Source organism: Haliotis rufescens, unplaced genomic scaffold (assembly GCF_023055435.1).
Source record: "Haliotis rufescens isolate VD_foot unplaced genomic scaffold, xgHalRufe1.0.p SCAF_10, whole genome shotgun sequence".
NCBI classification, from domain to species: Eukaryota; Metazoa; Mollusca; class Gastropoda; order Lepetellida; family Haliotidae; genus Haliotis; species Haliotis rufescens.
Genome location: NW_025963780.1, coordinates 44,058,176 through 44,084,622, shown reverse-complemented (window position 1 = coordinate 44,084,622; position 26,447 = coordinate 44,058,176). Strand labels below are relative to the sequence as shown.

Here is a 26,447-nt window from a genome sequence, read left to right as displayed (position 1 = left end):
GAATACAACTTGCAGAAATATTTAATCGAGTATATATTTATTGGTTCTGTTCAGGGTCACAAAATTCGGATCCTCGAATTCTAAGGGGAACATACATGTTACAGCTACCGGTGTGTCTTTGCTAGAGGTATTTTTGGAGGTCTGTGTAGTAGTAGTAGTGGCAGTGGTAGCAGCAACATTAGTAGTTGTAGTTGAGGTAGTTGATGTCGTAGTTGTTGAGGCAGACGTTGACGTAGTTGATGCAGACGTTGAAGTAGTTGATGCAGACGTTGAAGTACTTGATGCAGATGTTGAAGTAGTTGACGTTGTAGTTGATGCAGACGTAGAAGTAGTTGATGGAGTAGTTGATGCAGACGTTGGGCAGTTCAGTGACACATCTGCAGGAATGTTGGATCCACAGACGACGGTAACATTTTCCCCTGTATCCGCTACAAATTTAGAGTTCATGACATTGTGACAATACCTGGGATCATGTACAATATTCAGGCCCCCGTGCAGTAACCATGTACGTTTATATTTGCGCACCAACTGTCATTGATAAGGGTATTGTTTCCTGTGATAAAAAAGCTCATGGTGGTTTTCGTCAATACTTTAGCATTCGATCGAGTTAAATGATATTCGGTCTCCAGACTTAGATTCATAGTTGCAGAAGACGTGATACAAGTTCAACTCATGACCTGTTTTCATCCATCTGACTTTAATACAACATTGAGAAAAACTGAATAATCAGACAGCTGATAACAAACCATAACATCATCCTGTATATTGATATATGGTGTTCGAGGATTCAGAATACATGTTTTACGGGGGAAACGCTTCATTTCCCAAATATATTCCTCACTCATAATGACAAGAAACACCCCACAAGTATTTTGCAACTGATGTGATAATTATTCATGGATTTGACGCATAAGTGTCAGAAGAAACATTTTTTACAGCAGTGTACACTTATTGGAAATGAGATTTTACTGTTTTAAGCACATATCTTATAAACAGTAAAGGTGTTTATCAATCATTTGCCTCTTACCTTTCGCCAGCAACCACAGAAACTTTTTTTTTTGACGTCCAGGGTCGACTGTCATGAATATTGACATGTTAACATAGTTCGACTTGCCCTCATACATTGCGCTGGAACAGTTTCTTGATGCAGGTTGGTTCTTACAGTCCACCTTGGTTGACACATCCCCATCAGTGAAGTCCACACTGCAGGCGGCAGACACAACTCGGGTTGCAGCAAGTTGTATTATGACATGGGAGTTACACTCATGAGAGTATGCTAGACAGTTAGCATGGGCCTCCCCGTCATGTTGGTCGTTGTACAGGTACACCTCCTGTCCTGTGAGTGTAGAATCATGTTGGATGTGCAGCACCGTGTCCCCTGAAAAGGATGGCCAAGTCATTAAAGTTGGGTACTCTTCTAACACGACCGTCGTGTACTAATATTCCTTGTAAATCGGTATCCAAAGCAATATCCATCGTCCGCATGATTTAAAAAAGATAAAAAGGAACGGATGATGTTTCTTACAGAATGTAATATATGGAACAATAGATTTATTTTCCTCTTCCCTTTCAAGCCTAAGTGAGTGAGCGTAAGGCAGCTTTAAACAGTATTCCAGTAAAATCACGGCGAGTCAGCTTAGTCAGTGCAAATGACATAACGTAACCTCGCGAGTTCACTTTTCGATCACCAAACAGTGGACATAGGATCGTTGTTGTTAATTTAGAGAGATTGATGACATGGTCGCCTTCAATTATTTGTCCAAATTTAGCACGTATTCACTTCAGCGGGGAGTTAATTAACACCAAAGTGGCAAGTTTGACAAGTTTTATGACAAGTTTATCATATTTGCATTTGATGCCACAATTCCCATAGTGCTGCATATACAAACATGTACACAGCGCGCTGATATATGTTAAGTGCGCTGAACAATAAGGTGCCTATCTGGGTATGTTTCTTTTTAGAGGGTTAATAACTGCAGGGTTCGCTGATGACAGAAGCTTGGATTATTTATCAATGAAAGGATTAGTATAATTATAGGGCGGCAAAATACCAAAGAATATGATTCAGTTAACAAGGTACGAACTCGTCAGGAAATATTCGGTTGTCAATATATATTTGTAGATCTGATTAGACTTTCTCTGAGTTTCAAGACATTATGAAATAAAATGTTTAAAAGCATTAGCATGTGAAAATGTGTAGAATTCAAAAATATATCATAATAATTATGTTAAAACATAAGTAATACAAGTTTCTAATCGGACGTCAATCGAACGTTGGGACAACGTTTCATTGCTGAAAACTGTTGGGCCGACTTTGTTTCATACACATCTTACATGGTTACTTTTACAGCGCCTAAGGAGCCTTCCTTCAAAGTAGCCGTGAAATTGATAAACCCATTTTTGAAAGACTTGTGGTAGTTGTTTGAGGTTGCAAATAAACAATCTGCGTTATGACTGGCCACAAACATCTCTACCCTGAAATATGTGACGTGTGACATGCATAAAGAGTTAGGTTTTAATATACAACATGTACTTGCAACAATGAAAGAATTGGCAACAGATAGACATTAAGACTTCCGCTTGGCTACATGTGTAGTGCATGACAAGGAAGGGGGTTTGTCTCTGTCAGTATTAGGTGCGCAGCAACTTGAGCTGGTCGTGAGATGCGGATGGTCTGGCTCGGTGACCTGTTTGATTGTGTGTCATCGTGTCATCTACTCCGACGGCGATCCGATAACTGCACGGTCTGTTCCAGACTCGATTATTTACAGGCCGCCATCATATAGCTGACATATTGCTGAGTGCGGCCTTCAACAACGAACGAACAAACACTACGTGTATGTACAATGGGTTCCAATGACTAACTACATCACATGCTATACGGGCTATCATAACATGCACGTGAAGCTCACAAGAAGTCCTGTCACGTTTTATCTGAACACAGTCGGCATTGGGCTTAGCGTGTCCGTATTTCCTGTATGAGGTAAATGACATATATGCGTAGCTGAAACATTATTTCATAATGGACACTACTCACCGTGCACACATTCAAACGTGAATGTTACATAGTCTTCACCAGCAGTGTGCTGCACTTTACCATAAGGTGAAGACAGCTGACATCTTGTAGCGGCCGTGCACGTGTTCACAAAGTCCAGGTAGTAGTGATCCGGGAGTTGGTTCTTCATGGCAGGGAGGCAGTAATCTGTCACGGTATCATTCTCACGCTGTTGACAGCAACGTCTGATTTCGTCTACTCCCTTCTGTCTTAAACTTGCTCCAGTTATTTCATTGTGACATGTGACGTCAGAGGACACCCCGAGTGTAAACATGGTAGGAAGAAGCATCTCTGTAGCGGCACACGGAGGATCCACTATCAACGGGAAGTTTTAACAGGCAGTCCTTTGTCTCAGGCCAGAGACAGTTGTACATAGAACTGTGAATGCAAAGTTGATTTAGACTGTAGTGCGAGTGAATTAAAACTTAACGTCACATTGACACAATTTTAGCCATTCAGCCAATGCAAACTTGGTACATTGATAGAATAATGAGCAGTTTCGTTGCAATTTCCGTAACTTGTACCATAGAATAATTCATTCACAGAATTGTTACATGCAATTCGCTATTGCTGACTGTAACATTCACTCACTTGTAATTGGCTATACATTGACACTCATTGCAACAGTGCCTGCTAAAACAAATTAACTTTGCAGTGAAAGGCCAAGGGTCATAATCTTGGGATTCAAGTCCCCGACCAACGGGTAAGGGACACAAGGGCAAAGTACGGTGTCACCCCTGCCCCGCTCCCTCACAGACAAAGAGTTAACAAGCATGATCTTTTTGTCAATAATGGTAGCGTTTGGCACCCTGTTTCTGAATGAGTGAGTGCATGTTTGTTGAACGCGGCCATCTGAAATATTCCAGCTTTGCCTGGCGGCCTGTAAATAATCGAGTGGCTGAGATTATAAGCTACATCTCGAGTTACGATGACACACAAACAACCAAACCACCAATCCTCACCACCGTTACATCTCCGTCGCCTCTTACAGCATGCAGTGAGTCTCAGGGACCTATTCTGACCCAGGTCCCCACAAGGCGTGTACATTATGAGTGCTATGTAAAAATAAAATGTTTTAGAGAGTTTATTTAGTATATGCAAGGGATATAAATAAAATTAGTCCACTATCGAAATTAGGAATTTCAAATAACTCTCTGATATCCATTTCCAATTGGATATCTATTATGGTATTCCCATTTTTAAAAATCTCAATAACACTGGTGTGAAACTCACCACGTCTTTCGCGGGTTTTATTTGTTTATGGCATCTTGCGAACGAAAATTGTATAGTTTGAAGCAAATAGGGAATTATGCTAATAAATGCATCGCATATATCTCTCAATAATCATGTCAGTACAGCTCTGGATCATTGTTGTGGTTTATCAGGGGCCCTTCCTTTGGGCCCAAACCATAGCCAAGAGCTTTGCCCGGTGACCCTAGCTCCCGTCAGATCAACGTGTCTGTCAGGCATGCAGAAATAATGGTCGATTTCTATCAGAAAACAATGTCCCGAGTAGGCTCTTGCAGTTGTTAGCCATTTGGGAGTGCCATGCTACCTGTACATATAATTTATACCACAACATAACCGAAGTTTTCTCGTGAACAATTATCTGTCTTACTACAAAAATTATCAAAATATATCATTCTCACATACTACCATGTTTGACAAATGTAAAGTGTCTACTTGCCCTGTTTGGCTTATGGGCCATATATCTTACAACTTTACAGAAGGCTGCTTACAAACATCATCATATTTACCAGTTCTGAAAATCTCGCACAGGAAACTACCATCAACATTTACAACAGCTCCAGATATTTGAGAAGTGTTTCCTTCTGCCTGCCCAGATCTCTGATTATTATACAGGTAAATGTCATCCATAAAGAAGGTAGAAGATGCATTTTGCAAACTATGTTATTCACCCTCTTCTGCATTGTAACATTGTATCTTCAAATGCCAACCATCTCCTACCAAAGACCACTTCATATCCCAGAAACTGGGCAAACCTTTATATATTTATTCTGTTGTGAAGCTCTTCCTATGTTTAATATCCAGTGTTATATCTACAAGTTCAATCTACATTTAGCTATACATGAGGCTGTCATCTTATAGAGGATAAATGTGACAAATGTACCATTGTGATAAACTACATCAACCAATCATCTCAACATTTAGAGCACTGAATTTGTACACAATAGATTCCATGATTCCTTCATAAACGAGATCACGAGATACCTTGAAGTATAATCAATGTCAGCAGTAAAAGATATCCCCGCCACTTCCTCCACATGTTGGTATGGTATAGGGCTGGAGAAACACCCATTCAGATGCTCGGTACCAGGGTCTATACGATAATAGAAACATTGACTTTGATAACACCGCGAAAAAATAACCATAAATATCGAGAGTGACATATATAATATCTCTGTTCTGAAGAATACACAAGTATATGGAGTTTAATAATTATAGTCTAAACTTTGTTCCAGTGTTAAGCTTTTCAATAACACCTGGGATTATTTAATCCAAATTTAAAAGCATATATAGGATTTCACAATCTATTATATGGCACGTGCGGGTCTAGATTACAGGTGAACACTCGGAAAAGTCAAATGAGTCAAATGGTAATAAATACACAAAACTATTTTCCTGTACAAACCAAAGATGCAAGAGAACAACCAGTCTAAAATACCCGCCGAAACAGATTCCATTTGGAGTAAAGAGCAAAATAGCTGTGAACTATATAGATGGACCCCTAAAAATCAGTCATTACACCATATCGCAAAACATAACGTTAAAAACATAAAACAAACACGTTCACTGAAGCCCTGTGCTTCTTAGGTACAGTCCGTTTGCTGCAAAATCGTACCGATGAATTGCAAAATATACTCAACAACAAAAGTTCCTGTGACACCAATATTTTAGTGTATTTTTCAAACAAGTAAAGTTTGGTTTTCAATATTGTAGTACATAAGAAGGATAAGAATTTATGGATGAACAACTTCTCTATTACAATTTAGAGCGCCGTTTCGGTGTAGGTTCTAACACCGTTATCTGTAAACTATTCTCAAAGCAATGTTAGTGATGTTCTTGGTATTGCTATTCACTTATAAGCTCTTATTCCTGTCCCAACATTGTCAATGCACCCTTTCCGACTTGCAATAATCATAAACGTGAACTACCAAGGTTTTCAAATCACCTGTGAATTTCACAGTGTATTGTAATGATATATTGAGCTCGTTCTGTTGATTTTATTTTTTGTATTGGGAATCAGCTGAATTGTAATACCAAGAACATCACTAACATTGCTTTGAGAATAGTTTACAGATTCTCATTGTATATTCCGTTTAATAATTACTACATAAAGATACGCTTCTGATAAAGACTTATTTTATTATAGAAAAGACTAAAGTAGGTTATCGTGACACGCGCGAATTTTACGTGCGAATGTAAGGCTGTTCAGGTTACAGTGCAGACCCCCTTGTAACAACAGGCATTAAAACACCAACAATTACATGAGAGTTTGTTAAACAACCTTTGATACCCTTCATGGCAATGTCTGAAATTATGGTGACTGGTTGGTGTGGACAAATAAATAACTTTCATGCCATTTAAGGCGAAGTGTTGCTGTCGGATTTATATCTGGTTTGCATTTCATCGGTACTGTTTTGCAGGAAACGGACTGTAAGTATGTATCTGATGTTATTCGCAAGGAATCCGATAGATGGAAGCCAGCTTATCCGGGGAGTTCTGAGCCTCACACAGAAAGACTTGACCTACTGATAATAAAAAGTATTCTTCAACAGAATCCTCTTCGGGAATGGATACACTTTTGCCAACGATGTTAAAAGTGCTTCTCTTGGTTGTCTAAAGAGTTCTCCGCCGCTGCTATGACGTCATCATTCGAGTCGAATAGGGTTCCAGCGCGAGAGTCTGGAATATTTTGCAACAGATGGAAGGCTGACGGAGCCAGATCATGAGAATGATGTTCGTGCTGAAAGAATCCAAAGACACATCCGTGGTTATGGAAATAACCGTTTCTCCACAAGCATGATCAGATGCCAGAAGCTTTGGAACCCAACGAATTAATTCATTTTACATTGCAAAAACTTCTATGATAACGAGTTATGTTCGAGTTTGTCCATTTTTTATAGGTCACAGGACCCTCCTCATTTTACCGACTAGTCACAGCAAACTATCAGGGTAAATTGTGAATATACCGCTATGGTATCATGCAAAGTACATTCCTTCTTTGTGAGGCTCAGAACTTATCAATCAAACCTTATAAGTTAAGTTTCTGATGTTATCCGCCAGGAATTCAGCAAATAGAAACCACCCTTTTGGGACCTGTACATGAAACCCTGTGAAGGTGTATCTGAGGGTTAACATGGACCGAAGACGGCTGCAAATACATGTCGATGTCCGACGTACCTCACTGCCGACCCCCTGCATCACTTGGTAGTTCATGTGGTACGTTGTAATCATTGTTTTGCAGTGTCATCTTAATGTAACAACCTGTCTTACCTCTGATTGTATTGCCTGATGATCCAACTACATCCAACTTCATATCAAATAGCTGACACACAAACAAATCCATGCAAGGGACGTGATGACTTCCTTGTAATAAGCGCAGACGCATAGTTACACAGGTATGTGTTATCTTATCAGCAGTTTTAAACTGTGTCATGTGTAATACTCGTCAACGGCTGTATCATGAATGTGTTGGGAGTGCGGGTGGCAGAGTTGCCTCGCTTTCATGTGGGTGCTGAATAACAATGTAAATTTAATATCAACTGCCAATATTTGTCTATTCAAAACACTAATACACATGTTTTAATAATCATAAAAAAGGAATTGCTACACTCGTGTCCTTCAATCTTCATCAGCACATTTAAATTTAATTTTGTTGAATATTCCAGATATTTGAAATTAAGGAAACACACTCGAGTACTACAGGCATGTACATGTGTTACGTATATTCACCAACCACATGTGATCATGCATTATACATGTCACCTATATAGGAGTTATTAAAATAGGAGTTATTACGAGTAACATTTCCAATAGTTGAATTCAAAGTTAATAACACTACGAAATCCCTAGCACCATTCATTCTGTGTATCCTCAGAAGTGTGGAAGAAGGAGAAAGTGTCGAATACTCAACATGGAATCATTCAGGAACACCTGTGTGAATCCTTCATCTTACCTGTGTCAATCATTCACCTTACCTGTGTCAATCCTTCCCCTTACCTGTGTCAGTCCTTCACCTTACCTGTGTCAGTCCTTCACCTTACCTGTGTCAGTCCTTCCCCTTACCTGTGTCAATCCTTCACCTTACCTGCGTCAGTCCTTCACCCTACCTGTGTCAGTCCTTCACCTTACCTGTGTCAATCCTTCATCTTACCTGTGTCAATCCTTCACCTTACCTGTGGCAATCCTTCACCTTACCTGTGGCAATCCTTCACCTTACCTGTGGCAATCCTTCACCTTACTTGTGTCAATCCTTCACCTTACCTGTGGCAATCCTTCACCTTACCTGTGTCAATCCTTCACCTTACCTGTGTCAATCCTGCACCTTACCTGTGTCAGTCCTTCACCTTACCTGTGTCAGTCCTTCACCTTACCTGTGTCAATCCTGCACCTTACCTGTGTCAATCCTTCACCTTAACTGTGTCAGTCCTTCAACTTACCTGTGTCAGTCCTGCGCCTTACCTGTGTCTATAACATCATGTATATTTGTATGCCCTGTGAAGCAAAGGGGTTTTGGTCTTCTACTGAATATGCCATTGTACCTAGGATACATCTATGTGTGTGTGTGTGTGTGTGTGTTTGTGTGTGTGTGTTTGTGTGTGTGTTTTTGTGTGTGTGTGTGTTGTGTGTGTGTGTGTGTGTGTGTGTGTGTGTGTGTGTGTGTGTGTGTGTGTGTGTGTGTGTGTGTGTGTGTGTGTGTGTGTGCGTGTGCGTGTGCGCGCGAATAAATATATACCTCTTTAACTGTTTATATACACGAATATTACAGTCGTTGTTACCTTCATCAAGATGAACTGCTTCTCTGTGGTAAACAGTTGAAATATTATTATGAGTTATGAGTTTCTCGTCAGACAGGGAGGAGTTGTACTCAACATAGAAGTGTATTTGTCTGTAGAACGAGGTCACTAAGTGAAACATCATATATGTATGTGTATATACACTCTTCACAAAAAGAAACGCAAAGGTAGTATGTGGTTCATTTAACCTGACTACATTAAAAAATCTGCATTTAAATTGGGTATATGTTATTTGAAAATATTGGTGGCCTGATATTCGACGAACGATGTGTCAAAACGCAGCCATTGTCGATTTGCAATGTCTCAAACGGCATTGTTTTCACACTTGTTAAAAAATGTCATGGAGGAAAACAGTAAAGCAAAATGCACGTGCAAGTTATGGCATTCGTAACTCGTGGTAGTGGCTGTAGAAAGGCAGGCATAAGCCAATAATTTGTCATTCAATTGTAAACATTTTTCAAGTTCGAAATTGCCAAGACCCAGCGCTGCCGATCGGAACATCGCAATAGGACGTATCCAAAGAGGGGAATCGCAGTCATCTGTTGCGCGCCACTTCAACGTCCACCACTGCAACATTTGCACCATTTGGGACTGATACACACAGTTAAATTCCACTGCAGACAGTCCGAGAACCGGCCGACCCCTGCACAGGATCGCTACATTCGACTGTTCTACCTACGTCATCACAATGCCACAGCTACGAAGACTGCAGGACGCATCCCTGATTTGAGGAGGATATCGGAGAAGAGTGTCAGGAACCATCTTCGCGAGGCTGGAGACCGACCCAGATGACCAGATAGCGTCCCTGTTTTGCAACAGATCCATCGACAGCGACGCTTGCGTTGGTGTCATACCTTACAGCCTTGGAATTCGAGAAACTGGAGACGAGTGTGGTTTAGCGATGAATAATGATTTCTTCTTCATCGGTGAGATGGAAGACAACATGTTTATCGTCGTCGAAATGAGCCGTTTTGCTCCACATTGTGTACGTGAATTAGACAAGTTCGATGGCGGTAGTATCATCCTACACTTGGAGATCTGACTTGGTTGTGGTTCAAGGACATTTGACAGCAAATCGATACATGAATCAAATTCTTCATCCTCACCTTCTTCCAATCATTGACCGCCACAGGGAGCTGTTTCAACAGGACAATGCTCTACCGCACACAGCTCGTGACACTGTAGACTACCTGCATAATGCCAACATCAACGACTTGCCCTGGCCTTCGAGATCACCAGATTTCAACCTTATCGAACACCTCTGGGATGAACTCGATCGACGTCTACGTCTACGTCAGAACACGCCACGACACTCCCACAACTGGCCAACGCGCTAAAAGCAGAATGGCGCAGAATTCTGAAAGACAGAATTCGTACACTTATCAAGTCAGTGCCGATGAGATGCAGAGCCGTGATTGCTGCCCGGGGCAGTCACACGAGATACTGAGTTCAGCTCAACCTTGTGGCCTTACGTGACATGACAATGAACAGTTTTCAATGCATTTCAACAACGACAACATGTGACTAGCAAGCTCACAAATTTTATATTTGTATCTATGCTATTAAATTTATCTACTTTATTAGGTACAATAAGTTTACTAAATATCTACCTTTGCGGGTACATACGTACATACGTACAAGAAAGTAAATACATATTGAGTATAAGTAACATCAATGAGAGGACACTTTATGATAAGAATTTATATCAACGTACTGTACATAAAAGATGATTTCACAAATTATATAAATGAATATGTTTATTAACTGATCATGTTTAGTCTCATTTACATGTAATACATAAGAACACATTTCAATTTTGAATTTAATAATCCATGCATTGATTAAGTACAGCAGTATGATGATAATACATAGAATTTAGCTTCTAGAAAGAGAACAAATAATAAGCTATTGTGTACGACCTTAGATCAAAAGTGGTATGGTATGCAGATGTATAGATTACCAGACACACAATTGTATTTTAGGGACATATGATCGCTTGATAGGAAACTGTTACCAATATGATTGTCCAAGATTCTCAGTATACAATTCACTGTAAGGACCAAAAACGTGATCCTTCAAAGAAGGACGACAAAATCTGGGTTGGTTATCCTTGCTGTTCAATTAACAACATTCGCCATTCCGGGTCTTGTCACGAAGTGGTCCTTGGCGTCCTCCCGTCTAGATAGGGCGGTGCAATTTTGTTTAAAGTAAATGCAAGTGATATCAGAGTGGAATCTGATTGGTCAGAAGGAGGGACGTAGAAGGGACATAACTCGTAATAGCCACTGGTTGCGCTACGACCGAACCCAGAAATTCCAGCAAGGGTGGAAACTGGGCTGTTACATTCAGTTAACTCTCTTGCCTCGGGAAGATGTCCTAGTATTAACACATGAGTTTCCCTGCTTTGCGCAATAATCAAATCTCATGCAAATGACATAAACGTTTTGAAATCGTTGCATCTTATTCTTATATTAGTGCTATTCAACATTTGCTAAATAAAAGAAACAAATTCCATTTGACTTGTCATAACAAATCTCTATTCGCTCGCTATTTTTTATGTAAAACTTTCAGAAAATGAATAAATAATCTATATCCAGCAATATAAGATGTGGCAGAACGATTTTCGTAATTTAATAATTGTAAACACCGAATGAGTGTCTGCTGACTGTGATGAAAATAGAGTAAGATCTGAAAGTTGCATTTAAGTCTCTACCTTGAACGTTGAACCATAATTTCGCCAAAGAAATCGCTGAAAGGTTGTTGTATTCGTTCGTGTTTTAAAGTCAGTGCGTGATGTCCGTACAAAAGATAGACATATGGCTGGGTCCAGCAAATGTACCACCAAATCCCTGCCTCAAAGACTGACCATAATCCTTAATACAAACAAGGAAGGACTTAATTTATATTCACAGAAAGTATTTGAGACAAGTGGAATTTATACCATGTGGTTTCTCCAAAACTCAAAGGGTTTGCTTGACGTTCTGCAATCTCAGAAAAGAACCAAGTTCCATTCTGTCAAAACATTTGATTTTTCAACTTTGTATACCACTATCTAACATGTCACAATTAAGGGAAAACATCATTCCTTAATCCATGGGGCTTTTGTTACAAAATGTGGTGAACACAGATACAGTTACGTAACAATATTCAGAGGTTCAGGACACTTTATGAAAAATGAAAGCAAATGCCATCTGATGTTTACTGAGAAAACAATATGTGAAATGCTGGACGTCCTCATTGATAACATCTATATAACATTTGGGGGTAAGACATTTAGGCAAGAAGTAGGCATGCCCATGGGCACCAGTTGTGCTCCCCTTCTTGCGGATCTGTTTCTTTATGCATATTTAAGTGTAACTTAAGCTTCAGGTATATCGATGATCTCATATTGTTCAATAACACTCAGATAGCCAATTCCCTTCTACTGATTTAACCACCTGAACTAGAAAAAAGGAGACCAGTGAGACCGCCTCATTAGTTTCATGTTTAGATCTATGCATAAAGATTCAGAGTGACAAAACACTCTCCACAAGACTGTATGACAAGAGTGATGAGTTCAACTTTCCAATAGTCAACATTCCCTTCATGTCGAGCAATATTCCAGCTGCTCCAGCCTTTGGTGTTTACGTTTCACAATCGAGCATGCTCTTTCAACCCAAGATTTCAAAGAGCGTCATACGACTCTTGCTCAGAAGTTGTTTGATTAAGGTTACAACATTCAAGGCCTCAGTAAAGCTTTCAAAATGATTTATGGTAGACATTTGGAGGACATTTCCAAATTTGATGCATCAGTCACAAACATGATGTCTAATGCAATTCCCTATTTTGACTTGTACCATATGATCCGATGCTTTTTTCAGGTGAACAATTAACATGGAAGTGAAAAACACCCAGAATTACACCCGCACTTTGGTTATGTACGAACAGCATAGTTAATGGAATTAATATGAACATAGTGATATCCAGCTCACAAATAGCAAATTTTGGGAAAATGCGCAAACATGTTCCACTAAAAAATCAATAAACACAAGCAATAGACAACTATATACACTAATAAGTAAACATTTGTTAATGCAGAATGAACAACACACGTGGACAAAAAAGGATAAATACGCGCTTGAGCTAAAATCTATAAGACGTTTTACAAGTGCGAACATATTTTGAGAACACATCTTTGATAGCAATTAAATGATAGATGCGAAAGAATTACCTAAGTTGATTGTAATGATGTTTTCAGCATAATAGCATCGCATATGTGTAGATCCAGTGTCAACATACAGTAAAGTACGGTTATAACCAACTCAAAGGGACTACTAATTTTAAATCGTTATAACCGTAGTTCGTTTAAGCATATATACAGCACAACTACAGCAAATGTTCGTTATATCCGTCAGTTCGTTATAAGCGTGTTGCTATAACCGTAGTTTACTTATTTTTGTTATTCAAAGTCATGTGTAATTTAAAATAGCATCATTATACGCCCATGTGTAGATGCACATGACACAGGGTTTCCTAGAAGAAACTAACACTTCACGTTTCTTCCAGCATAGTTTACAGCTAAATGCATTCACATAATGATGTCCTAAAACAGATGACCTTCGAGTCACTTCTGAACCTTTGCGTACATGGCAGCAATGTCCTCATCCTGCCCTGGGTTATCTCCATCAGAGTACTGCCCGGAGGTTCCACGAAAAGGCTTCCTGGGTTTGTCTACTTTAGAGTACACATCCGTCACCTGATCAGTGCCCTGTGCTTTGTTCACCTTGAAATAGAGATCTGAAACTCTACCATCGCTCTTCTCTTCTGAATTTCCCCCAATTGGCTCTGTATTAAAAACTGTGTGGTTATAATAGTCATGGTGTCCTTGCGTCACCGAGGAGGTTTTGCCCAGACTGAGGCCTGAACGTTCTGGTCGTGGCCACAAGGTGACTCCATGTCGGGTTTATAGCCTTCGTTAATGTCATCTTCCTGTGCAATTGCTCCAGCTTGTAGTCATCAGTTCCTTAATAGATTGGGTTAGGCACGTATCCATCACTTACAGAGTCCCGGGCACCGTCTGACTCGTTCCCATCCTAGTGGTCTTCTTCCATGTGTAAACGTGTTGGATTTGTTTTCTCTGAATTGTTTCTAGAAAATATAAATTCAGTAGGTATAATGATGGCTTTATATGTGCAATACATATATTGCTTCGCTTGTTGTATAAGCACGTGTGCATTGGCATAATTTTGGAATACTTCTTCTTGGAACCGATTGATATATTATTTAACTTCATACCGAGCAATAAAGCAGTATTGCACCATCATCGTATTCAGGCACAAGGAAGACCAATGATAGAGTGTTCATTGCCTCAAGGACAGTTGTATGCAATATGTCGAAAATGAGAAGCACAGCTAAGACACGTTCGATATCAACGTAGTATATCAAGTCTGTGAATGGCATCAAAGTGATAAACATGAGAAAGAGCATTTTTTAATGTCAACTGCTTTATAATGAAGAACACAACATTTAGGAGTATATACTTCCTCCTTCATCAGGTGGAAGGATGAAGTAAATTCATATCACCTGATGAAGGAGTAAGCATATACTCCGAAATGTTGTGTTCCTCATAATACCGAAGTTGACACCCACAAACTCTCGTCCTGAACTTATTTTATATCAAGTTTTTAACGGAAGTATAGGAAATTAGAAGAGTTTTCACTCATATGCATAATCTCAGTAACCATGGATGATAATTTTATCAACGATAGATGAAAGACCAATTACAAACATACTCTTGAATTGCGATGTATATCTAAGAACACAACGATTCATGCATGACTAATTCCATGTAGAGTGAATGTTCTTTCAGAGAATGTGTGGATATGTTATCCCCCGATATGGTAATACTAATTGTAAAAGCTTTTACCTTTTCTTTCTTTAGACACAGACCGTGAGTGTCACTATGATTGCTATCATGATGACTCCTCCCACACTGCTGCCGATGATAACTGCCTCTGTAAACATATGTAGTAGTATTAGATACATACAGTTTTACATTAGAATGTGTGTCGTTGTGGGTCACGAGTCAAACTTTTTGTGATCCTTTTTCATCCACCTTGCAATTAGCTGTAGTGACATTTTATTTATCTAATATCATTCTCAAGTACCTATACACTGTTGATTAGATGTGAGGTGAGTTACACGTCGCGTCCAAGATTATTGCACTTATATAGCGACGTACATGCACGTGTGTGTGTGTGTGTGTGTGTGTGTGTGTGTGTGTGTGTGTGTGTGTGTGTGTGTGTGTGTGTGTGTGTGTGTGTGTGTGTGTGTGTGTGTGTGTGTGTGTGTGCATGTGTGTGTGTGTGTGTGTGTGTGTGTGTGTGTGTGTGTGTGTGTGTGTGTGTGGCTGCTTGTACTAGCCCGGACTGATGCCGATTTATAGTGCTAACACACTGAGATACCATGCCGCAGTTTAACATGAATTCCCCACTCAGACACGGTAAACTGACTCCGAGCCGACCAGTCCTTGTTTTCGCCCTTTAATGTCGACAGGGTAACAACAAGTATATTCTTTTAACGCGGCCGGGGATCGAACTCCAAACCTCCCGCTCTCCGGGCGGACGCTCTACCACTAGACGACGGAGGCGGTCGTTGATTAGATGACCATGTTGACGTTTATGATCATCTTGTAAGAAAGCCGCAATACCAAGCACAAGTACAATGTAAATATCAAAGGTTAAGATGCAGTGATTTAAATTCACACAAATATCATAGATCTATTCATGATTCTACTACCTGCTCCTGTGGATACCATTATGAACATCCTAGACATGACCTCTTTTCATGTTGCAACTACTGCAATCTTCGGAACAATATGTACTATTATATAAAAGGATACGACTTGGATTCAGTCTAATATAGAAATACTTCAAAATCTTCTGGTACTATTGCTATTGTACAATCTGTTCATTTGTGCATTGCAAAATCTAAAAGATTTAAAATGTGTCTACTTTACGATTACATCAATCAAATAGCTGTTTGTATGTGAGGTATGCTGGTATGTAGAGGTATCGGTGTACAAGCATGTGTGTACATGGATTAACCGGTTTGGTCATGTATCGATATAGGTTTGTGTCTATGTGTGTATTTGTGTATTTTCGTATTTATGTATTTGTGTGTGACTTGTATATTCGCATCATAATATTTGTAACAGTAGGTACAAATAATCTAAATTTATTATTCTATGTACGGTTTACCCTGTTAAATGTCCTTTATAGGGAGAAGTATTTAAAAAGGCTTTGTCTGTTCACCAATCCCATTCCGTTTTTGGAAATAGATATTGTAAAAATCACATTTCGAAAGCGAAGTCCGGATATCTGCCATGTTTTTCCTGAACCTTCACAATCACATCAGTGTCAAAAGGGACAGAAAATTTAATAATATAAATGATTTCCTTGGATTCATAAAAAAAGACAAGATCAGCTCTGTTGGCCTGGATACGTCTAAGGCTGTATACATGCCTATGCCAAAGAATTTTTGTATTTATTATTTTCCATAACGCCCTCTACATATTTTTGGTCGTACCATGGATGGACTTCTGTGTTAAAACCACAAGCATGACGAAGACAAAAGAATCAAGCCAGCCATCATGTCACTTAAGACACTGTGCTTGTGCCAAAGCTAGGCATGTACTACACAATCTACATTTCATAGCCACATTTTGATGCAAAATGGGAAGTGACTGGTCCTGAGCAGCAGACAGAAAGCCACATACACACACACACACACACACACACACACACACACACACACACACACACACACACACACACACACACACACACACACACACACACACACACACACACACACACACACACATATATATACATTCGTGTACAGCTGACAACCAAACAGTCGTAACCATGTGCACGTGGGGGAGGGACGCTAAAACTTGACGGGCGAATATATGTTTGAATGTATTATATACACCTCGTCATAAACATCGCACCACCCACTTTTTTTCACTGAGTAAAACTGGATCTTCAACCTCATAAAAATCGTGCTAAGAAATACACATTAAACTGTTTATATGGCCTCATGTGAGCGTTCAGTCAGAAAATTGACAACACAAAACCGAATTTGAGCACTAATTGAGGGTTTGATTGTAGCAAACTAAAGTTCACTAAAATCACCGTGAAATAAGTATGGCTGCCGGAGTCGTTACAACAGACACACAACACAGTTCACATTTCATTAATGTCGAACACACTAGTAAGGTCCACAATGACTGGCTAAGTCAGTATCTGCTGTAACCGCCTCGCACTTGGATAACATGTTCTACACGCCGTCATATGCTGGTCACCAGACGTCTGAATCTCTGTTGGGGGATCTGCTGCCACTCATCAAGCAATGCATGGGTCATTTCCTGAAGGTTATGAACTGGAGGATCCCTTGCTCTCACCCTACGTCCCAAAATGTCCAACAAATGCTCAATAGGATTAATGTCTGGACTTCTGGCAGGCCAGGGTAGTGTCTCAATGGCGTTGTGTTGGAGATGCTGCAAACAGCTCGAGCACGATGTGGTCTGGCATTATCGTCCATAAAGACTGGACGTGTGGCGAGAGCATGATTATCGAAATGAGGCACAACAGCACCGTCCAGGATCAAGTTCTGGTACCTCTACCCATTCAGTGTTCCGGGAACTGTGATGAGGTCAAGTTAACAATCATAGGAACACCCCCACACCATGACGGATCCACCCCCAAATGGAACATCAGCTTGAATGTTCCTCTGATCATATGCTGTGTCTCTCTGCCTCCAAACTCGTGCTCTACCGTCTGTATGATGCAGCAAAAATCTGCTTTCATCGGACCAGTGGATCCTTCTCCATGTCCTCAGGTTCCAGCGAGCATGTGCATGGCGGTGCTGATTTGTGATGAGTGGACGTCTGATTGGTCGTCTTGCTCTCAATCCTGCAGAATTAAGGCGTCGTCTGATGGTGCTGATGGACACTCTGTTGTATAGATGCCATCAATGTCGCAGCTGTGTACAAGTAGACTTTGGGCTTCGTCTGGCTTGGCGTACGAGAGCACGATCTTCCCTGTCATTGTTTTTTTCTGGGACGTCCAGACCTCGGTTCATCCTTCACTTCACCGGAAGCAGTATTCTTACGTATTAGCCTGCTGATGACAGTGTGATGAATGTTCAGTTGTGCTCCAATAGCACGACATGACAAACCAGTCTGGTGCATACCAATAATTTGCCATCTTTGGTTCAGAGGCACTGGACGCTTGGGCACTTCACTAGTTGGTCAAAATAAAGCTTAATTAATGCCTAAAACCAAATTTTAGCTGTGTCTGCCAACATAACATACGCCAAATGAGGCTATGTGCATACTGCATTTTTAGCAAACCCACCCCCGGTACAAGCATGCTCAACGCAAGCATGCACGTGCAGCTCGGAACAGGGTGTGTTTGTGATATGATGTTCACAGATGGTGTAGTGTATGAAATATGTACTTGTAGTTTAAAAAAACGAAAATTATCTGTCTACTTTTACTTTAAAATGCGTGGTGCGATATTTAGGACGAGGTGTATACATAAATAAAAGCGACAAAACCATTTCCTTTATCCTAACAAATATGTGCCTAAAATAGCGTCCATTGTACGATTCCGACTTTATCAGAATCATGTGTTTATGAATCACTTAAAGAAAGTGATGATACCGGTTGTAAGCGAAAAGCTAAAAAAAAAAGCGTTTCTAAGTTTATTTAGTACGTGTACCTGACGTCGTTTCTGTGACTCCACTCTGCTGCGCGAGTGTTGTGGGAGAATTTGGATTCGATTGGCGGGGAGTGATGACGGAGGAAAAGTCGTTCACACTGGACAACGATAGCGTGGTAGAGTCAGTGTTGTGCATCGTTGTCCCTGCTGCCATTGACTTTGAAGGTTGTGCTTGTGGCTTACCAGGTGATGATGTCACTGCTACCTGTGCGTGGTTGCTGGGGGCTTTATTGGACGTCACTGTTTGTGTAGTAGTTGTGACAGTGGTAGCAGCAGTAGTTGTAGTTGAAGTAGTTGATGCCGTACTAGTTGATGCAGACGTTGGGCAGTTTAGTGACACATCTGCAGGAATGTTGGCTCCACAGACGACGGTAACATTCTTACCTGTATCCGCTACAAATAAATGATTATTGAACATCACACATACCCATGCAAATACGCACCAGTTCATGAAATAAATGAGACAGACAGTGTTTACACTAACACCCGTAGAATCGCCACCAGCATCAGTTTATGTACTTTCATTGATTTCAAATTATGTACTCGGCTTTCACGCCATATATTATTTTGTTAAACACTACATGCTTGGTAGAATATTACTGATGTGGTAGGTTAAAATGAAAGAGGTTATTGGTAATGACGATTGGTTGGTTTGTTGTTTAACGCCGCACGCAGCAATATTCCAGCTATATGACGGCGGTCTGTAAATAATCGAGTCTGGACCAGACAATCCAGTGATTAATATCATGAGCATCGATCCTCGCAATGTGGGATCGACGACATGCATCAACCAAGTCAGCGAGCCTGACCACCCGATCCCGTTAGTCGCCTTTTACGACAAATATAGTCGCCTTTTACGGCAAGCATGGGTTGCTGAAGATCTATTCTACCCCGGACCTTCACGGGTCTGGTAATGACGACAATTGAATAATATATGTGCATGTGCATTCACCATGTTCACTTGTTTGTGTTCACTTGTTTGTGTGTTCTACCATGACAACTATATATCGTCTCAACGCTCGACCATCATTATGTTGATCGAAACATCTCCCCAAATGATTTCACGGTAGATTATTTCATGCAAACACAAACTTGACCCAATTAACATTGTGTAATACCATGGATCCTAAGTTTTTGAACGTAAGGGGACGAAACGACACACGACAAAAAATTTGAAACACTGACATCAGTTTGTGTTGCTGTAACACTTCCAGCGCTGAGATGCTTCGACTTCCTGTTTCTACAAGATTATGACGTCATAATAGTGACACGTACTTTAGAACACCACATTGCAAGGATCGATTCATTGCTTTCGGGGGTGGTTAAATGATGTTTACAATGGATTTCCGCTAGGCTTCTTGTTGGTTCTATTATCCCTATAGGAAGGATTGAACTATGTTATTGAGAATTACACCTTGAATATATATGCGGCGACAAAACTGCGGTCCGTCATTGATCCATTGGAACATTAAGCCTACACAGTGAGTGAGTGAGTGAGTGAGTGAGTGAGTGAGTGAGTGATTTACCACTTCTAACAGTAATCAAGTTATATCGCGGCGTGTCAGCTTAATGTTGGAGGAACGAGCAAAGGTCCCAGACGTTTACCACTTCAGTAAAAACCCACGAGGAGGTGTATGGTGCTGACAAACCTAGAAACATCATCGGGGCGAACCGGGAATCGAACACACAATAATAGGTTTCTGGCGTGCCCAAGCGACACAAGTCTGCACAGAGAATCGCGGCGCCTCAGACGACTGTGCCACCCGTGCCCCCGTTTAGCCTACACAACACATTGGTATCAATACTGCTATCGCAAACATGTTCGCGTTCACTCTGTAGGATGGAGATGAACATACTGTGGAACACGAAATTTCGGTGGAAAACAAAGAAGCTTGACGTGTTTTGGCATGAAACATCCCCCTCTTTAGCTATGTAAAGGCACCAGGGAGTGAGAGGGAGATGCAGCAGTGAATAAATATGTAAAAAATCCTTTTCCAAAATGTCTTTGCACAAAGCATTTATTGAGAATAAATATTTTTGCAATGATAAAATTATCTGACTATTTATCCAAGGAGAAAAACCCAAGCATAATAACGGGCAGGTAACAGTGGGGGTAACAGCACTTAGTATCATTTTATTAATTATTTTACATTTTACACTAGTTTATGATTAATATGTTCAGTGTCAATGTGTTTGTTACGAGTAAAACCATGTTGACGATATGCCATGTACATACAGCAGCAGTTGCAAAGTAACGTTCACTCTGAGACCGAGTCACACGTTTCCACTGCATGCATTTGTTCGTGAAATACTGAATGCTCTGAGGGAGAGGTGTGGCGGTAGAAAAGGTAGCAATTTTTATGATTATTATACTGTTCTTCAACATAGGGTACTCGGAAACTCATGCTTAAGCAATTTGATTTGGGTGAAAGTTACAGGAAGGTTTTGCTCCTTTATACATGAATAAACATCAAACAACATATTCCAAAAGTCATTGTGTTTATCCTGAAGCCTAGTTTAACACACACGATATGATAACAATGTAACGATGTACGACGTCAGAGTCGACATCAGATTGCCATCAAAGAACTTCTTCCGCAAGACCTTCAGTCACATTTCCAGGTTTACCAACAAATCAGGGCAGATAAAATTATTAATCACTTACCTTTTGCCCGCAACCAAAGAAATTCTTTTTCTTGACGTCCAGGATCGACTGTCATGAATATTGACATGTTAACATAGTTGGACTTGCTCTCAAAAATTGCGCTGGAACAGTTTCTTGATGCAGGTGGGTTCTTACAGTCCACCCTGGTTGACACATCCCCATCAGTGAAGTCCACATTGCAGGCGGGTGACACAACTCGGGTTGCAGCAAGTTGTATAATGACATGGGAGTTACACTCATGAGAGTATGCCAGACAGTTAGCATGGGCCTCCCCGTCATGTTGGTCGTTGTACAGGTACACCTCCTGTCCTGTGTGTGTAGAATTACGTTGGATGTGCAGCACCGTGTCCTCTGAAAAGGATGGCCAAGTCATTAAAGTTATTCTTCTGACACGACGGTACATGAGAGTATGCTAGACAGTTACCGTGGGCCTGTACATATGTGTCGTTGTACAGGTACACCTCCTGTCCTGTGAGTGTAGAATCACGTTGGATGTGCAGCACCGTGTCCTCTGAAAAGGATGGCCAGAACTGACGTAGGTCAAAGACTTTTATCACATTTGTAGAGCACACGACCACTGGTATGATGCTGACAAAAAGACACATGAGTGAGTGAGTGAGTTGGGTTTAACGCCGCTGTTAATATTATTCCAGTTATGTCACTGCGTGTCAGCTTAAGGTGGGAGGAAAGCCCGAAGTGATGCAGACGTTTACCACTTCGGTGAAACCCACGAGCACAGGTATGGTGCTGACAACCTAGATACATGATCGGGGCAAACCGGGATTCGAACCCACAATCATAGGTTTCTTGCGTGCGCAAGGGACGCAACTCTGCACAGCGAATCTCGGCGCTTTAGATGAAGAAATCAGGACAATCCTACACAGTATGGGGTTCTAGTACGTCTTGTTGATGCAACTCTCCACTGTGGAGTGCCGCGTCTTAAACGACTTGGCAAACTGGGCCAGAGACTATGGGCGAGAAGCCCAAAGTCGTGCTGCATGTTACAGACATATACTCGCCAGTGGTGCTGACAAAACAAGGATCATTACAAGGACGAAATTGAATCAGAACCTCGGGAGATTTAGAGAGTCAAACCTCCATCTATTTCCAAATAACCGTTTGGATAACAACATAGGGATATACTCACGGTGCACACATTCAAACGTGAATGTTACATAGTCTGCACTACCAGTATTCTGCACCAGACTTCCAGGTGAAGACAGCTGACATCTTGTAGCCGCCGTGCACGTGTTCACAAAGTCCAGGTAGTAGTGATCCGGGAGTTGGTTCTTCTTAACAGGAAGGCAGTAATCTCTCAAGTTATCATTCTCACTCTGTTGACAGCAACGTCTGATTTCGTCTACTCCCTTCTGTCTTAAGCTTGTTCCGGTTATTTCACTGTGACATGTGACGTCAGAGGACACCCCGATAGTAAACATGGTAGGAAGAAGCATCTCTGTAGCGGCACACGGAGGATCGACCATCAACGGGAAGTTGTAACATGCAGTCTTGTGTCTCAGGCCAGAGACAGCTTGACACAGAACTGTGAATGTAAATTGATACTAGAGACTTGTTTAAATGGTATTTACGATAGTGGATCGTTAACTGCAATGAGATACAGCTGATATACCCCGTCAACTCACTCAATAAAAATTGTCATGCAAGAGAATAAGCCCTAGCCTTTTCAAGCAGAAAATGCACATACACTGACAATTTGGTAAAAAAAATAGTAAGTTAAGTTGGTCCCAGTAAATGAAAACACAAACCTGAGATATTAATATGACTTTTTTTCGTAACATGTACTGCAGCATGACTCATTTCAAAAACATTTACTTGCAATTCGATATTGCTGACTGTAACATTTGCTCACTTACCCAATACCAGCTGTACTTTGCACCAGTGCCTGTTCGTTTGCAGCCAAAGTAAATTAAATACGCAGTGGAAAGACCAAGGATCATAATCTTGGGATTCAAATCCCCGACCAGCGGTTCCTTACACAGTTAAGGACTCCACAGCGATGGGGCATGTCCCAGAACATTTGGATAGTGGAATGGCATCCGTACAGGATGTAGAAGATGCAGTTAGCAAAGTATGTTATTCACAAGCATTACATCTTCAAATACCACCAATTTCCACCAGAAACCATCTTCCAGAGGCAAGGGAGTTAACTGACTGAAAAAGACCAGTTTCCACCCTTGCCGAACTAGGCTGGAATTCCTGGACTCGATTGTAGCGCCACCAGTTGCCATTACGAGTTGTGTCTCTTCTAAGTCTCTCCTATAGTCCAATCTGATTCCACCTCTCGTATCACTTGCATTTGTTTGAAACACAATGGCGGCGCCCAGTCAAGATCTATATTGTGATAAAACGGGTCTTACATCGCGAAGTGCATCAAATCATGCGAGCACCTTTTTTTTAAACATGAAAAGATCTGGAAAATATGTGTTGACAACGAGTTGGCGGTGCACATGATTTGCAAATACTGCAATCGACCGAAATCTGCAGTTTACAAATCGGATTTCGATTTCGTTGTGCGATTTTGATTGGACTATGCATAGACTCATTAGTCTAGCCAACTGTAACTCCATAATACCAGCCTAGTTCGGCAAGGGTGGACACTAGACTTGTGGAGTCGGTTAACTCTCTTGCCTCGTGAAGATGACCAGAAACTCGAACTAAGCAAGCTGTTATAAATTTCAGTCGGTTGTTAAGCTCTACATATTTTCAATATCCAATGTTCAATCTACAATTTCAATTCAAAATTAGCTGTACATATTGCTGCCATCTTACAGAGGATGAATGAATCTGAATTTGATCAATGTAACAGTTTGATTAACTACTTTAACGAAAAGGCTAACTTTAGGTGGCGTTTGTATGAATTAATGTAACTGTCACAGTATAACACTGATGACATCGTAAACATATCATTCTTATAACACTGAATTGATGCTATCATTTCTCATAGAATAATCACAACATACCTTGCAGTGTTATCCATTTCAGCAGAAAGTGCGATGCTTGCCACTTCGTCCACATCCTGTTGTGGTTCAGGTCTGGAGAAACATTCGTTCAGGTGATCGGTATTGGGGACTATAGGATGGTTAAAATATTGACTTTGGTAACACGTTACTGATCACACGGTTCTGTGATACAAACATATAGAGTGAGATGTGATCACAACCCGTTACTTTTTAGTTGCATGATACAGTGAAACTGTTTTGTAAAATACACATGTATATAGGGTATAGCAATTACAGTGCTAACTTTGTTCAAGATTTACAGAGAGAGATTTTTAATAGCACTTTGGATTATGTTTCACCAAATTATGAAACATCTATATGAATGACATTTTTACGTCACGTGTGTGTACATAAATGTTCACTGACGCATAAGCGGGTGTATTTTAGGTCAAAAGTAAATAGCCGATACACAGCTGATGGAAACCACCCTTTTGGGGACCTGATGGGTGTATTTAATACATGAAATACTCTTAAGGTGTGTCTGTGGGTTAACGTTAACCGAAGACACCCAACATATGTCCACCGTAACTCACTACCGACTGCCGATTGATGAGTTCACATGACATGTTTCAATCATTTTTTTGCAGTGTCTGAATGTAACAACGTACCTACCTCTGAGTGTATTACCTGATGATCCACATATGTTCAACTTCACCATGAATGGCTGACACACAAACAATGTAATGCAATGAACGTCATTACTTCCTTGTTAAAAGCACAGACGCATTGTTGCACATGTAGCTGTTATCTTATCAGCAGCTTTAAACTGTCATGTGTAATAGTTAAGCTATCTTGTGGTGGGGCCCAGTTGTCTCAGTTTAAGGTGTGCCCAATACTAAAGTAAGTTTCATATTAACATAGATACTAATACATGTCTTAATAATCATAAAATAGATAATATTACATTCAAGACTTTCATTCTTCAACAGCACATTTTAATAGCATTTATACACTCTAGAGATTTAACATTACGGAAGTACATTCAAGTAATGTTTCACCATCAGGCTTGTATTAATGCCTTTTATGTGGACAGTGATTTTTTCCGAGTTTCATGTCATTGGAATACATGCTATTTGTTCTACATGTGCTGAGGGAATGCGGGACACAGGTAATTGATCGGAACTCCTCGACAATGAGAAGCACTTGGTAACATTCTCCTTTCTAGTGTTATCTTTTCACAGGGGTGTATAATGCTGCGGAACACACGGAGGTCCTGATAGTGTACAACAACCTTAATGGCGGATATGGAGCTTGCTTTTTATGAACAATCATGCTTAATTCACGTGCGAAATCAGATCATTATTTCACATATACAAAATTAATGAGGCATTAATGACATTGTGTAATGGTTGTGTAATTGTAAAAATATAGGACCAACAATTGGGGTGAGAAGGAAAGTGCCTTTTTAATGAATACTTCATTTCATAGATTATGCGTTCACTTCAGTCAAGACCCTTTGGGATTCTGCGTGAGAATAAACGTTCCCAGCAACCTATATTAAGAATATACTAAATGGATCGCGTGGTCAGGCTCAGCGACTAGTTCATGTAGCGGCGTAATTATACAAATAAACTTTAATTGATGTCAACCAATCATGTTTACTGCATGAGACTACAAATTCACGTTCAGTGCTAAGTCATATAAGTATCAATTTCAAATCTTATAAACTAATATTTCATCAAGATTTGTTTACTTGTTTACGGACCAGGGAGCAGGGATGACTGAGTCGTCTAAGCCACCATAAATCGCTGTGCAAGGTTGCGTCCCTTAGTTATGCCAGGAACCTATCGTCGTGGGTTCGAATCCCAGTTTTGCACTGATGTTCCTTGGTTTGCGAGTTTGTCAGCATCATACCCGTACTCGTGGGTTTCACAGGGTGGTAAACGCCAAAGACATGCA

General features: G+C 40.5%; 3 protein-coding genes across 4 annotated transcripts in view; all 3 read right to left on the bottom strand.

The window, feature by feature from the left end:
- LOC124120909 overlaps positions 1–7,684 on the bottom strand; it is a 53,197-nt gene extending 45,513 nt beyond the window's left edge. For both annotated transcript variants that reach the window (XM_048391224.1, XM_048391208.1), the window contains exon 1: positions 7,574–7,684. The gene's annotated coding sequence lies outside the window, so the exon portion shown is untranslated. The remainder of the gene's footprint in view (positions 1–7,573) is intronic.
- LOC124120900 (platelet binding protein GspB-like) overlaps positions 1–26,447 on the bottom strand; it is an 87,588-nt gene that overhangs the window by 15,548 nt on the left and 45,593 nt on the right. The window lies entirely within an intron of this gene.
- LOC124120901 (serine/threonine-protein kinase dst1-like) lies at positions 15,002–23,066 on the bottom strand. The gene is made up of 4 exons (XM_048391241.1): positions 22,676–23,066; positions 21,529–21,879; positions 18,864–19,256; positions 15,002–15,089 (listed from the first exon to the last, which is right to left on the bottom strand). The coding sequence occupies exons 1-4, from the start codon at positions 23,010–23,012 to the stop codon at positions 15,013–15,015; spliced, it is 1,158 nt and encodes a 385-aa protein (XP_048247198.1). The 5' UTR covers positions 23,013–23,066; the 3' UTR covers positions 15,002–15,012.